This window comes from Bactrocera neohumeralis, chromosome 5 (assembly GCF_024586455.1).
Source record: "Bactrocera neohumeralis isolate Rockhampton chromosome 5, APGP_CSIRO_Bneo_wtdbg2-racon-allhic-juicebox.fasta_v2, whole genome shotgun sequence".
Taxonomy (NCBI): Eukaryota; Metazoa; Arthropoda; class Insecta; order Diptera; family Tephritidae; genus Bactrocera; species Bactrocera neohumeralis.
In genome coordinates this window covers 2,107,322-2,119,691 of record NC_065922.1, presented here as the reverse complement: position 1 = coordinate 2,119,691, position 12,370 = coordinate 2,107,322, and the positions used below count along the sequence as shown (strand labels likewise).

The 12,370-nt window shown below is 37.6% G+C and overlaps 1 protein-coding gene across 4 annotated transcripts in view; it reads right to left on the bottom strand.

Annotated features, from left to right (window-relative positions):
- LOC126759122 (neuronal acetylcholine receptor subunit alpha-7) overlaps positions 1–12,370 on the bottom strand; it is a 45,523-nt gene that overhangs the window by 20,496 nt on the left and 12,657 nt on the right. For 3 of the 4 annotated variants that reach the window (XM_050473747.1, XM_050473745.1, XM_050473744.1), the window contains 3 exons: positions 9,535–9,610; positions 8,879–9,073; positions 4,265–4,351 (listed from right to left, as the gene is read on the bottom strand). In XM_050473747.1, the coding sequence (XP_050329704.1) occupies positions 4,265–4,351; positions 8,879–9,073; positions 9,535–9,610 (358 nt within the window). The remainder of the gene's footprint in view (positions 1–4,264; positions 4,352–8,878; positions 9,074–9,534; positions 9,611–12,370) is intronic. The other variant, XM_050473746.1, reaches the window with a different exon arrangement.

Genomic DNA, 12,370 nt, shown 5'->3' with positions numbered 1-12,370 from the left:
AGTATAAAATGTTCGGTTACACCCAAACGTAGCCCTTTATTACTTGTTATTATATAAATTCTCTCGCTATATTCACTAAAATACAGAAACAGAAACTCGTTTATGGCTAGCTAATGAATGCTTATCGTATCGTGTCACAATGTGATGGTATGGGTGCCAGACCATAGCGGAATCGCACGTAAAGCTGACGAGCTGGGAAGAAAAGGTATCCTACCCTCACACTCAGTAGAATGAAATGGGTTGCTGCTTATCCCTCTTCGTGTATTCTTTTGCTGGATGGCTAGGTTTTGCGATGTCTTGTCAGAGCTGGGGTACCATTTATTTTTGTGCAGTGGTCCTATTGGTGGATCGCAAAAGGTCTAGTGATCTCTCCGCTCTTATTAAGGATAGTTTAACGCTAGTTCTAACTGATCATTGCACTATGGTGTTCACGCAGATGGTGGGAATCTTATTCTAGTTGAGAAAACTGAGTGGCTGAATAAGGGGAATTGCGAGATTAAGGCTTTGGCACTTGAGAAACCGCACTTTCTGGCATGCCGCTGAGCTAGCGGGAATGTAAACAAACGCTCTGTCATCTTATAAGATTTCATAAGAGCTCTATGCATCACAAAATACAAAAATAGTAGTCCAAAAGCGATCCCCATCTTGAAGATCAGCCATTGAACCCGACCTAATGTAATAATAAGTTCTTTTGACACAACATACATGGCGAGAGTTTCTTCAAAAACTATCACTTTTTTAATACACATGAACAGATTAACAGATTTTCTATAATTTTGCCCTAAGAAATATATTAAAAAATTCGATTCTAGTCGGTTTCTAAGAAAGGAACTTGACATTCATTCTCTCCAATGCCGTAATTAAATTTCTACGCTACTTGTGGCTCCTGGACATTTGAGTGACACTCTTTGTACCTTGCATTTGTGTGCGAAAACTGGCTTGCATGTGTGTGTGCGTGTGAATGGCAATGCCATTCAATAAAAAACGAATTATGTTAGACATAAGGCGCAACAAAACGCTTTACCCTTCCAGTGCAGAAGCAAAGAGAAGCAAAATGAGTAAGAAAGCAGCATAACAATAAGAAGAAGACAAAGAGAAGAAGTTAAATAAAGACAAGAAGAACAAGAACGCTAATGTGAAAAAAGTAAGTTGGCAAAAAACATACAAGAAAGGCAGGCGGAAAGTAATCGAAAGAGAAAAAGCGCGCCGGCAAAACGCTGGCAGCTCAGCTTCCGGTTTGTGGGCACACTTTAGTTCACTGGCAAGTCACTAGTACCTAGTCTTGCCACACCTTTTGCTCTTTCTACCATGTCTTTCAAATCTACGTGCATTTGCATTACAGTTATTTGCATTTTTCTACTTAAAATTTCCCGATTCGTTTGCTTTTTGCAATCGCTTGTTGTTGTAAGCGCATTTGTGTTGCTGTGCAGACCAACAAGAACGTTTTTTCTCTCACATTATGTGGTGGTTGGAGCGACAGGCCAAAGCGGCAGGTCGCACGCCGCCTGTGCGAGGCTTGTCCGAGAGGCGGCCCGCTGAGCACATGGAACAATGGGTTGGCCCGTTGCCCGCCGGCGGCTCTGCCAAGTGGCGTGTAGCGCGTGGCAAGCGGCGCGGCACCGTAAGGCACGAGTATGTAAGTGTGTGTGTGCCTTTGGCAACACATAACGGTTTTTGCTTTTTACATATTTTTTTTGGTTTTAATTTTTTATTTTTATTTGGTTTTGTGTTTATAAACATGTTTTCCGTTTGTATTTCGCTTTTAGCAGCATATTATGCTCCTAAATGCCGTTACTCATTTCGTTTGTGGATCGCTACGTGTTCGGCTATTTGTATTTGGGTTAAGGATTAAAGTGTACATAAACATTTACTTGTTTTAACATTTACTTTTGCTTTGTTTGCCATACCAGTCCTCTTTACTTTTGGATTGTTTAGTTGGATAAATTCGTGGGTATGTGCATGTGCATGTGCGTGTATCTGTGTGTGTGCGTGCGAGCGTGTTTATTTTGTGGCGAACATGTAAGTTCTTATTTAAATTTATTGTATTTATTTGCTCTGCTATTGTTTTTGGTGTTGTTTATTGCATTCCATAAATAAAAGTGCTTATTGGTGTTGGCGTGTCGTTGCGTATGAGCAACATTTGCAAGCCGCCTCGCGCGCTCCACTGTGTGCTGTGTGGGGGTGTGTGGGTGTGTGGGTGTGAAGGAACGTCGGAAACCGTCGCCCGCTGGTGGTGTTGTTAGAGGCGCAGACGTGTGGGTGCTTTTGTGTGTATGTGCGTGTGTGTGTGTGTGTCAGTGTAGTGGCTGGCTTTGTTCATTCCGCTGCTGTGTTCGCTTTTTACATATTTTAGTGACAAGTATTTACATTTGTGTCTGTTTCTGTTTTTAGTTAGTCTGATTCGTTGGTTTTAGTTTGAAATAATGTGCCCTTTTTTGCTGTCGGGCAGCGCAGTAACAAAGAATGTATTTGTTGTTGTTTTTTTACCATAAAACTAAATATTTGCGCAAAATATGCTGTTGAGTAGTTTTTACTGTTTTCGTGTTGCATTCATTGCGCAAATTACGGAATGTTGAAAAAGAACGAAATGGAATTAGAAGAAACAATAGCAACAACAAAAACAAGCTCGGCGACATGCATCTAAATGAGAAACATTGCAGGGTATATGTTTGGCTGTGTGTATGTGTGTGTGCATTTATTTGCTTTGCCAACGCATCAACGCGTTTGCATGAGTGTGTATGTGTGTGTGTAATAAGAGCAAGCAAACTACGAATATGCGCGACGAGTATGGGCGACGTTGTGAATGTCGACGCAATGTTTAGGGAATTCGATATTTATTTTATTTTTTAGGGCTTATCCGGTATATAAAATGTGCATGTATGTATGCATGTAAATATGTGGATGAGCAGGAAAGAGCTGTGATTTGTCACTGATTTATGGAAATGCATTGAAAGCTGTGTGTTCTAAATGCTTTGACTAATTCGATGTTGTGTTGTTTGTCTGGGGGAATTCGAATTTGAAGGAAGAGGTTTAGTAAAATATTATTTTCAAAACATAAAGGATTGAAGTTTGTTTTTCTAAAATGTGAAATAGTAAAAATGAGAATGTGTTTATGTACAGAAGTGTATGGAAATTTGAATTAATTAATTGTGTTTATGCGAGCAAAGGAAATCATACTAAAATATAACTACTTTACTTCGGATTTGAGTTTTCTTGCTATTAGGTGGCTTATTTACAGTTCTTTGGTACTGGAAAAATATATTTACATTTATATAGGAGGAAAACCACTTCATGAGCTTACCATACCTTTTTCACACAAAGGTTGGAACGTCAAGAATTTAACGCCGGTATAAGTGGAAGAAAGCTTTACGGCTGATGTACCCTGATTAATAATTCAACATCTCTTCGTGATTCCACAACTAATTCATTTTTATTTTTTTTTTGCAACGTTCTCTAATTTTCAGCAAAAACTTACAGTGAATCATGGAACACTGCAGAAACTTTCAAATATAATATAAGATAACGGTAAATCTTAGTGAACCTTTAAGATTTCAGCCCAACTCCCAGATAGTTTTCAATGATTGTTGCCACGTTCGCACACAACTTACCAACTCGTGATCAATAAGCTGTTGTCTTTATAAACCATCCCCAATCCGGAGTTAATATCGAAAATGATTGCCGTTTTGTAGTGTATTACAAAAATAAGAAACTGAGCAGCAAGTAACAACTCGTTTAAGTTCAGCACGCAGCCAACTTCCGGTGTGGCAAACTCACTTCCGCCTAAGCCATGTGTGTGAGTGCACCACGGAAATCTAATTAAAATATAATTTCGCACGTGTTTATTGCTGAGCTGGGAGACTAAATTTGAAACTAATCGGAAAAGTCACAAAGTGTGCAAATATGAGTTCGTATATGTTTGTGTTTTTGCTTTAACAAAGAAATTTAGAACAGAAAATTGTCAAAGGTTCCAAGTCTCCCAATGACTAAAGATTTTTAGATTACGGGATACAATATCATGATAAAAAAATGTTGTAAGAAAGCAGCTACTACCAGCTGCTTGGTTTCGATCTACAAACATCTCCTTCACTTTGTGTGGAGAGACGCGGAGCGCACTGAAGTTAGGCACCCTTTTGCAGTATCGCCAACTAAAATCGAGTTCATTCAAGTGAATTCAAGTATTTCGATTAAAAATTCACAAAAGTTCAATGAAATTCACAGAAAAAGATAAAATAAAATAAATTCGTTTGAGGAAAGCCCAACTTACCTAGGAGCGGCACTGCATCTGAGGTCGCTGGCATCGTTTCGGCCACCATATTGAGGAAGACTGTTAGCGATAGTAGAATTGTAACTCCTGTGATGCGAAATATTTCATAGAAACGAGAAAAGAGAGTTTGACTAGAAAGTGTTTTGGAACATAAAGTGGTGAGAACACATCAAATTAATGGAATTTACACAGTTAATTTTAGACTTTTTCACTTTTTGATTTAACAATGTTATTTTTAGTTACTCGTTACTAGTTAGATTCATAAGTTACTCGTTACTACTTAGATTCGTATGTTACGGAGAGTGTACGAGTGTGACTATTATTGTTGTTGTTGTAGTTTAGCTGTGCTTGCTGTGTACTTATTGGTGACTGTGGTTTATGGTTTTTCTGGCGACTGCACTTCATGGCCCGCAAGACTCAATCAAGCCAAATGTGTAGATAGACGGTTGAGTGGGCGAGATCGGCAATTTGCATTTTATATTCCCGTTCTAACTTTTGCCTGCAGCGCTACATACAAATATGTTAACTGGTTTAGGTGGTTATTTTGGTGGTGGTGTTGTTGTTGTTGTTGCTGTTGTTGTTATACATCTGGTCGTCAGTGTGGTGCAAATAAAAAACTACTACCATATTCTCTGCGCTGAACCTCAATGTAACCCTGTCAGTGTCATCATTATCTGTCATTAGTCAGCAGTCATCAGTCAGCAGTAGTCAAGAGCTGTGCGTTAGCGTGTATGCACAGGCTAGTCTGTCTTTTTTACGATTCCAGATATGTTAGGTGTTATTGTTGTTGTTATGTTTATGTTGATATTACCGTTATTTGCGTTTTTCAAATCGAATCAATCATCGTTTGCGACATTTGTTGGTTTGACATAAAAAATATGTTTTCTTTCGAGCTTCTTTAATTCATTTTCTACTGGCGGAGGGTGCAGGGCAATTCGCATGCGTTAGTAAGAGGGTGATTCAAGAATTTTTTTTCTAAAATTGATCTGGTCATGGGCAAAGCATATTATGACATCCTTTTAGACGCTCTTACCTCATCATTTGCATAAATTTCATTGTTCAAGAAAAAAAAAGTAATAAAAATTTCATAGCTTTTCACCGCAGGCATATTGTTGTTTTTTTTTGTTGTAACAGAGTGTGAAGTGTCACACGTGCAGCATGTTACCAAAGTCATGGTAATGCTCGTGTACTTGGCACCTGCTGCTGCGTTTCTTTTCACTTAGCTTCAACTGCGTGAGTTTGAGTCTCCATCGAGAATTTTCGAAGTAAATTTTCAGCTCTTGCTGTTGTATTTCTAGTAAAAATGGGGGAAATGTGAAGACTTGTTAGACTTTTATTTTGTATTCAGCTTCCACGCTCACTTTTGATGCGTTTCTATTATATAATACTTTCACCACACATTCACATTTTTATACTCAACATGTTGTTACAGAGTATAATAGTTTTGTTTACCTAACGGTTGTACGTATCACCCGAAACTAAGCGAGATATATATCGAGTTATCTATATGTATATAAATGATCGGAATGATGATGAGCCCCTTATACCTAATATAAAGTTTTTCGAACTTCCGGGTGACTTTATACTGCAAATATCGGTCAATATGTCAGAAAATTACAGAGTGTGTTTTACTCATAACAGTGTATCTTTGTGTCAAAAATAGAAAAAATTGGCCGGCAACTTGACATAGACCCCATATAACTAATACTAAGAATTTTCGAACATCTGTCTGACTTTTTACTTTGATTGGTATGTGAGGTACTTAATGAAGCCCATGGAACACTTTGTTAATATGTGGCATGTTAATTGCATATCTTAATAAAATCGGGTCAATACTATTCCCAACTCTCATATGTTTCTGAAGGAATTTCTCGGATAATGATTCTGGCAAGCTGCCAGAGGATAAAATGTTCGGTTATACCCGATTTTAGCCCCTCCTTACTTGTCTTATATATACACATGTATGTATGTGTTATAGTTCCATTGATTCGTGTTCTACAAGTTTTTCAATGTGGTTTTGTTTATATTTATTTAGTTTTTCATTCTTACTTAGTCTCAGTAGACGCTGCAATCCGTATTTGATGAGGAAACAAAAGAAACTTTTCTCGTTATTCCTTTCAAATAACTATTGACTTTTGCCACAAAGTTTAAGAACTTTAGGAATTGAAAAGTGCCTTTGCAAACATTTTCCTCGAATATGAGGTACTCTTTTTGTCATAGATAAGAGTTAGATCGGTGATACTATTTGATGCAAAACTAAAACTTTTTCGTGCAAGAAATATTCGAGTATACGCCAAGATTCGGTTTGTTGCTTCGGCATTATGTACCTCATAGCCTCAAGGATACTGATATTGCTGCTGAAAGCTTATTTGCAAATAAGACTAAGCTAATTAAAAGCTGCCAATGTTAAGATTAATAGCTTGGAAGAAGACTGAGAAAAGTTCGTCAATGAAAATATATTTATTGTTTTTGGGATGAAAGCTAGCCATTTTCGGTTTCTTGGACAGTGCACAGCTGATTCAGATCACACCATTATACTTATCTGAGCCGAAGAATTAATTTCCTGTTAGTTGCAAATGAGTGCATGTAATTGTTGATAACCGAGGATTAGCTTAAATCATAAATCATTAAAAGCTCTTCTTCGATTTGGAATGTAAGAAGATTTGGCACCATAGAGGAAGCAATAACAGATGTAAAAACCACCGAGAGATCATTGTAGGAAATATCAAGCGCAGAGTGAAAATGGCTTTGTGTGTCAGTTTGCTTTTGCTGTGCGACTCCACTCATTAAATACACTTTTACTCTATGACACATGGTTGTATGCGCTTCTGTTGCTGTCGTCATATTGCAGTATTCATCAACTCCCTTGAGGCTTCACCAGCGAAACTGTGCGCGTTCATTTCCTCTTTCGCTTTTGCTCCCATTCCGAGCACAAAGAGAAGCGCCTGCATACTTGGGTGAGGGGCATTTAAATATTTGCAATGAATTATTTTTTTGCCTTGTTGCTGTTGCTTTTCTTTGGGTCAAGGTTACTGCGTCCACGCAGTGTGAGTCTATGGATGTGTGTATTTGTGGTGCTGGGCTTACATATATGCTGCTGAGTTACTTCAAAGCTCGTCTACTGCCACCTAAATTTCGAAACATTTTACTACTTGGCCATACCACCAGCGTTTGTTGTGCTCTAGATGCTTTATTGTTGTAAGCGCTGTGCCGTTGACATTGATCAGAAGTGATGGCATTTTATGGCGTTCTCATTTGCTGATGTCGACGCGAGTTGGCAGCAGGGCTTTATAGCCTTTCAATGCCTTCATTCTTCTTTCTCCGCTATGTGTCTTCTCTTTGCTTCTCCCTGTAGTTGAAGCATACATATTTCGCTAGAGGTTCTTAAACTGGATTTATGTTACATTTATCATAATTTTTTGACAACCACGCTCGTCGCCACTTCGTGTCCCGATCCTTTTCCCACTGCTCAGCGGGACTTTCACGTCACGTAAAGCGCGACGGCTGCGGCCTGTTCAATAGTTTCTTGCTGTTCTCGAGTAAATGCGAAATTGATTAACTTGCAGCCGTTTCACGTAGAAGAAACGTGTTTGCCGCGCTCGAGCATACAAATATCAAGTGTTTTTTGCTCTTTTCAGTAAGTTTCGTAAAATCATCAATTTCAAATCAAAATGGCAATTTCTTAGATTCCCTGAATGGACGCACTTTAATGCGCTTTCAATCGCGACAGTGACGGCAACTATTATTCCAAGATTAAAAAAAAACACTTTTTTACGGTAAGAGTGATATGTCACAATATGCTTTGCCATTTCCAAAATCTCCTTTATATAATAAAAAAATAGATATCCCTAAAAATCCTTCTTTTTTCGAAATTCACTTTGCGTGAAAAAAATTTGTGCAGCTGGTGACAAAGTTCGAGATCTAAATAATGGCATTTGATGCATGAAATTTCTATGGTTCCAGTTGTGAGCGTCAGTTTCCCCTCTAAAAATGGTTTACTGTTACTAATGTATTACAAATTACTTTACAGTCATTAAAATGGTAAAAATTGAAATAATCCTCATTTACAAGTATATTTTGGTAAGCCAGAAGGCTCGACTTTTAATAGCTTTGCTACCGAAAATTATCTGTGATTCGACGATCTTTGACTGATAAAAGAGGCTTGAGTTGATTATTTTCAACTACTTGCCCCTGGATCATGGCCAGCTAGCTGCTTTAACGATGTATGTTTCACCGACACTTACACCATAATACTATGATGCCTTTTTGATATAGTTATTGAAGCTCTTATTGACAGTCAAACTGCTAATGTCAAAGAACCCTAATGCTCATGGAACAAGAAACTCTGAGTTTTCAAAACGTAAAATATAGGCAAATCAGTGTTAAAAATAAAATTTGTCAACGATTTGAGTTCGAGGGAAGGCATGCACTTTAAAGGTTTGGAGGGGTTGTTCAAGGGTTACAATAATTCCAAACACAAATCTGTCCGAGTTTAAGAGGATGCTGCTTAAGACTTCAAACAATTTCGTTTAAATTTTTTCACTAGGGAGGTTGGGTAATTTTATTTAAATTGCCTTTTCGAGGGCACAAAGCTTACGGACATACGACACTTACCGAGCGAGAGCTTCTCACCAGAATCGGGGGGCAGTGTGAACCCTAGCAGTGCCATTGAGGCTATCAGTACGCACGGCACAATTAAGTTAAAAAAATAGTACAAAGTTTTCCGTCGTATTAAAATGGCGAACGTTATGTCAATATAAGGTTCTGGGCAGCAATTATAGTAGATTTCATTTCGTTTACCGGGCACGCCTGCAAAGAGAGTGCAAAGAGAGCACGATCGTCGTTGCGAATACGAATGCAAGAGAGGGTGAATGGTTTTCGGTGTTTTATTTTTTGGGAGAGAGAGGGAGAGAGAGAAAGAGAAAGTTGCGCATTAGATAGGATTAATAAAAAATATGTCAATTTGAAATTGTGCATATGAAAATTTAAGAATGTTCAAATGTAAATGAGAGAGTGATGAATTGTTAATAGTTTGGTAAAAAAATGTAGAGTGATTCTTTATTGCTTGTTTGTAGAGAATTTTTAGATAGTTCTCTTTTTTTAACATGAGCAGTGGTAAATATGTCAAAGCAAGAGCAGAAATGAAGAGATTTACTATTTTTATAAATTGTGAGTTAATTAAACTGTTAGTTAATTATATAAGATTATTGCGAGATTATTTAAGAAAGATTATTTGAGACTACTAGTTGCACTTGCGAACTCTGTCTTACCTAGCAAGTCCCATTCGCCATTCGTTATGAAACTTGAGATGTCACCGCCGGCTTCATCCTGCAATTGCAAATCCAGCTGGAAAGATAATTAAAGAAAAGTCCGCCAATTAAGCACACACCTTTTAACTAAACAGGCGAATTTAATTTATATAAACTTCATTAACCATTTAACCAAAAATTTCTGTTTAATTACCTAATTCCCAACACCTTTCTCAGAGCTGTTGGGAAACGTTTTAACAAAGCCGCCAAGTAAGAGCACTTGGTACGATGATTTACCGACCGCCGAAGCTCAATTAAGTATTGCTTACACTTAACATATAAACTACTTCAATAGATGTAAGTAAATCGAATACTGAAAAATGCTTTAACACTTCAAGGAATGGTAAAAAAGAGCCAAGGTAATTGTCATTGAGAATAAATGGTTCGAAAAAATTGATAGCAATGAAAACTGGAACAGAAGTGAGTACTAGTATAAAAAACCAAGCAATTCGTTGATTTGTTTCTTGGACAGAATACCATGTACATATATAAGTATACAATATAATATTAAACGTCCTAAAGGAACCCACGTAGCCATGCCACAGTTAACAAACGTGAGAGACTTTCAAGTTCGCTCTTTTGCTCACATATTCGTGTACAAATATTTAGCATTTGCTTTGGAATTCTGACGTCTGACGTTTCTTGCTTCTCTGCTGACAGTTAGCTGTCACCGTAGCATTGTTTGCTCGTCGCTTTGTGAGTAGCTGAGTTAGTTCGCTCGCAAGGTCGCTTTTGGCCGACGGGCAAACGGACAAAGCGCGGACTTATGAAACTTGCGCATAGGAAAAAGAGGAGGGGGACTGATGAAACTTGCTGCATAGGAGTGAGGACTAAGAAGGAATTTTGCTGCGTTGTTGTGTGTCAAAGTGAAAGTTTTCTCATCTGCGCAGCAACAACAACAACCACAACTACCTGTGTCGCCTGCAAGTTTTTATAGTTACGACGAGGTTTAGAATTTGCGCTTGTATTTATTTTATGCCGTTGCCATTATTACCGTTATTTTCATTATTATAGTTGTGCGTTGTTTACAGTTTAAATTTTGCAAGGCTGGATACAATTGTTGCTTGGCATTGGGTTGTGACCAGTGCAGAATCCTTCGAATTGCAAATAACACAGAACTTTCGCAATTCTTTTTTAATTAAATGCAAATAGAAATACTCATTCTTTAGAAGTTGGTATGAAGTGTAACCCTGTGACTGGTGGCTACAGAATCACAAAACTTTTGTCAGTTTTCTTGCTTTGTAAAAGCATAAGTACGTGGAGGTCAGAACAAATACTCGTAATATATAGGAACAAATCTCTGTTCTCTTGATAATTGAAGCAATCAACCACGAGAGCTGTATCTTCGACAAGTGTATTATTTAGGTTAATGTCAAAAATATCGGGTTTTCTTCATAGTGAACATCAAAATTAGTTCTGCAGTAAATATGATTACAAAAATTGCAGTCTTTGAAAAGTAAAATTCGGCAATAAGAGTGGTGATCTCTACTCGGATGGCTGCGATTATATGGCGTTCAATGTACAGTGGTTATTTCTGGACGAACTTGCGTTGAAATTCCTTTCGTTTGCAATGAACGCGAATCGCCTTGATGCATGTGTTGTTGTTGTATATTGCAATTTCATGAAAATAATGTGGCTGACCTGTGAAAATTGTGCCTCAATCAAATGCAACTATGGCAATATTGGCATAACGTTGCATTTCTTTTCTGGAAGGCCAAATAAATTCGAAATTTAGCCACGACCAGTGGTGAGCCAATATCCATAATAATAGAGAAATTTAACGACTACATTTAATTTAAGTATTGAAAAATTTTTATATTGCTCTTGTTTTACCGCCATCGGTTCATAGCTAATCTGCTCATGCACCACAAGCGGAATCGCTGCGTTCACATCTCTAAGTTTCGCTTTCTTTGCATGAATCACTTGTGGTCGCTGAAGAATTTCTCAATTTCAATGTAATTCTTCGCCTGCGGCTGGCTTGGTTGGCGAAATGAAATTGGCTTCGATTGCAATCCCTGCAGCTTCAGAATTTATTTCACAGAACGGCTTCTTGAAAAATTGTGTTAGTGTGTGCGTCAGAGTATTTGTGAGCTTATAGGGCAGTTTGCTAGGGAAAATAAATGTTTCTCGCTAAACTGATAACGCCTGATTGCATCTTAAAGTTTTTATTAACCCCATGAAAAGGTGCATTGCTGCCGTCCGAACAAATCGAGAAGTCTTCAATCGAATTCTAAACTTCGTAGTGAATAGTGCTGCTTTTGATAGGAAAAGTTCTAAATCTTCTGAAAGTTGTTGGTCTTTATTTAACTTTTATTTGTTTGCTGCTCGCCTTGAATTTTTGAAAGATAGAGGGGAATGCAGTAACTATCAAATAAATATTACATAATTAATTTTAGTTAGAAAATAATGTTGAATCACATACAACACTACTCGTATAGTGCGAATTAGTACAGTTTTTCGAATGTAAAAACTATAAGTTTACCTTGGAACCTTTAAAAACTTTTAGATGCTCTTGTTGGCGTAATTGGTCAATTAATAAGTCCCCGGCCTACCATAGTAAAAAACATTTTTTGTGCAAAATTAGATTTTTTATTCAACATACCAGGTTTTTCAATAAGTTTTGTCGTTCAATAAGAGAGGACGTTGCTACCAGCTCAAATTTATTTTGTTTTGTTGGTACAATCTTCATATGAATTGTGACGTATGTGAAGTTTCATTTCAATCTGTCAATTCATTCTTTGTTTACAAGCCATTTAGTGTCGCCGAGTAACAGTATTTTTTTACAATGGAAGAAATT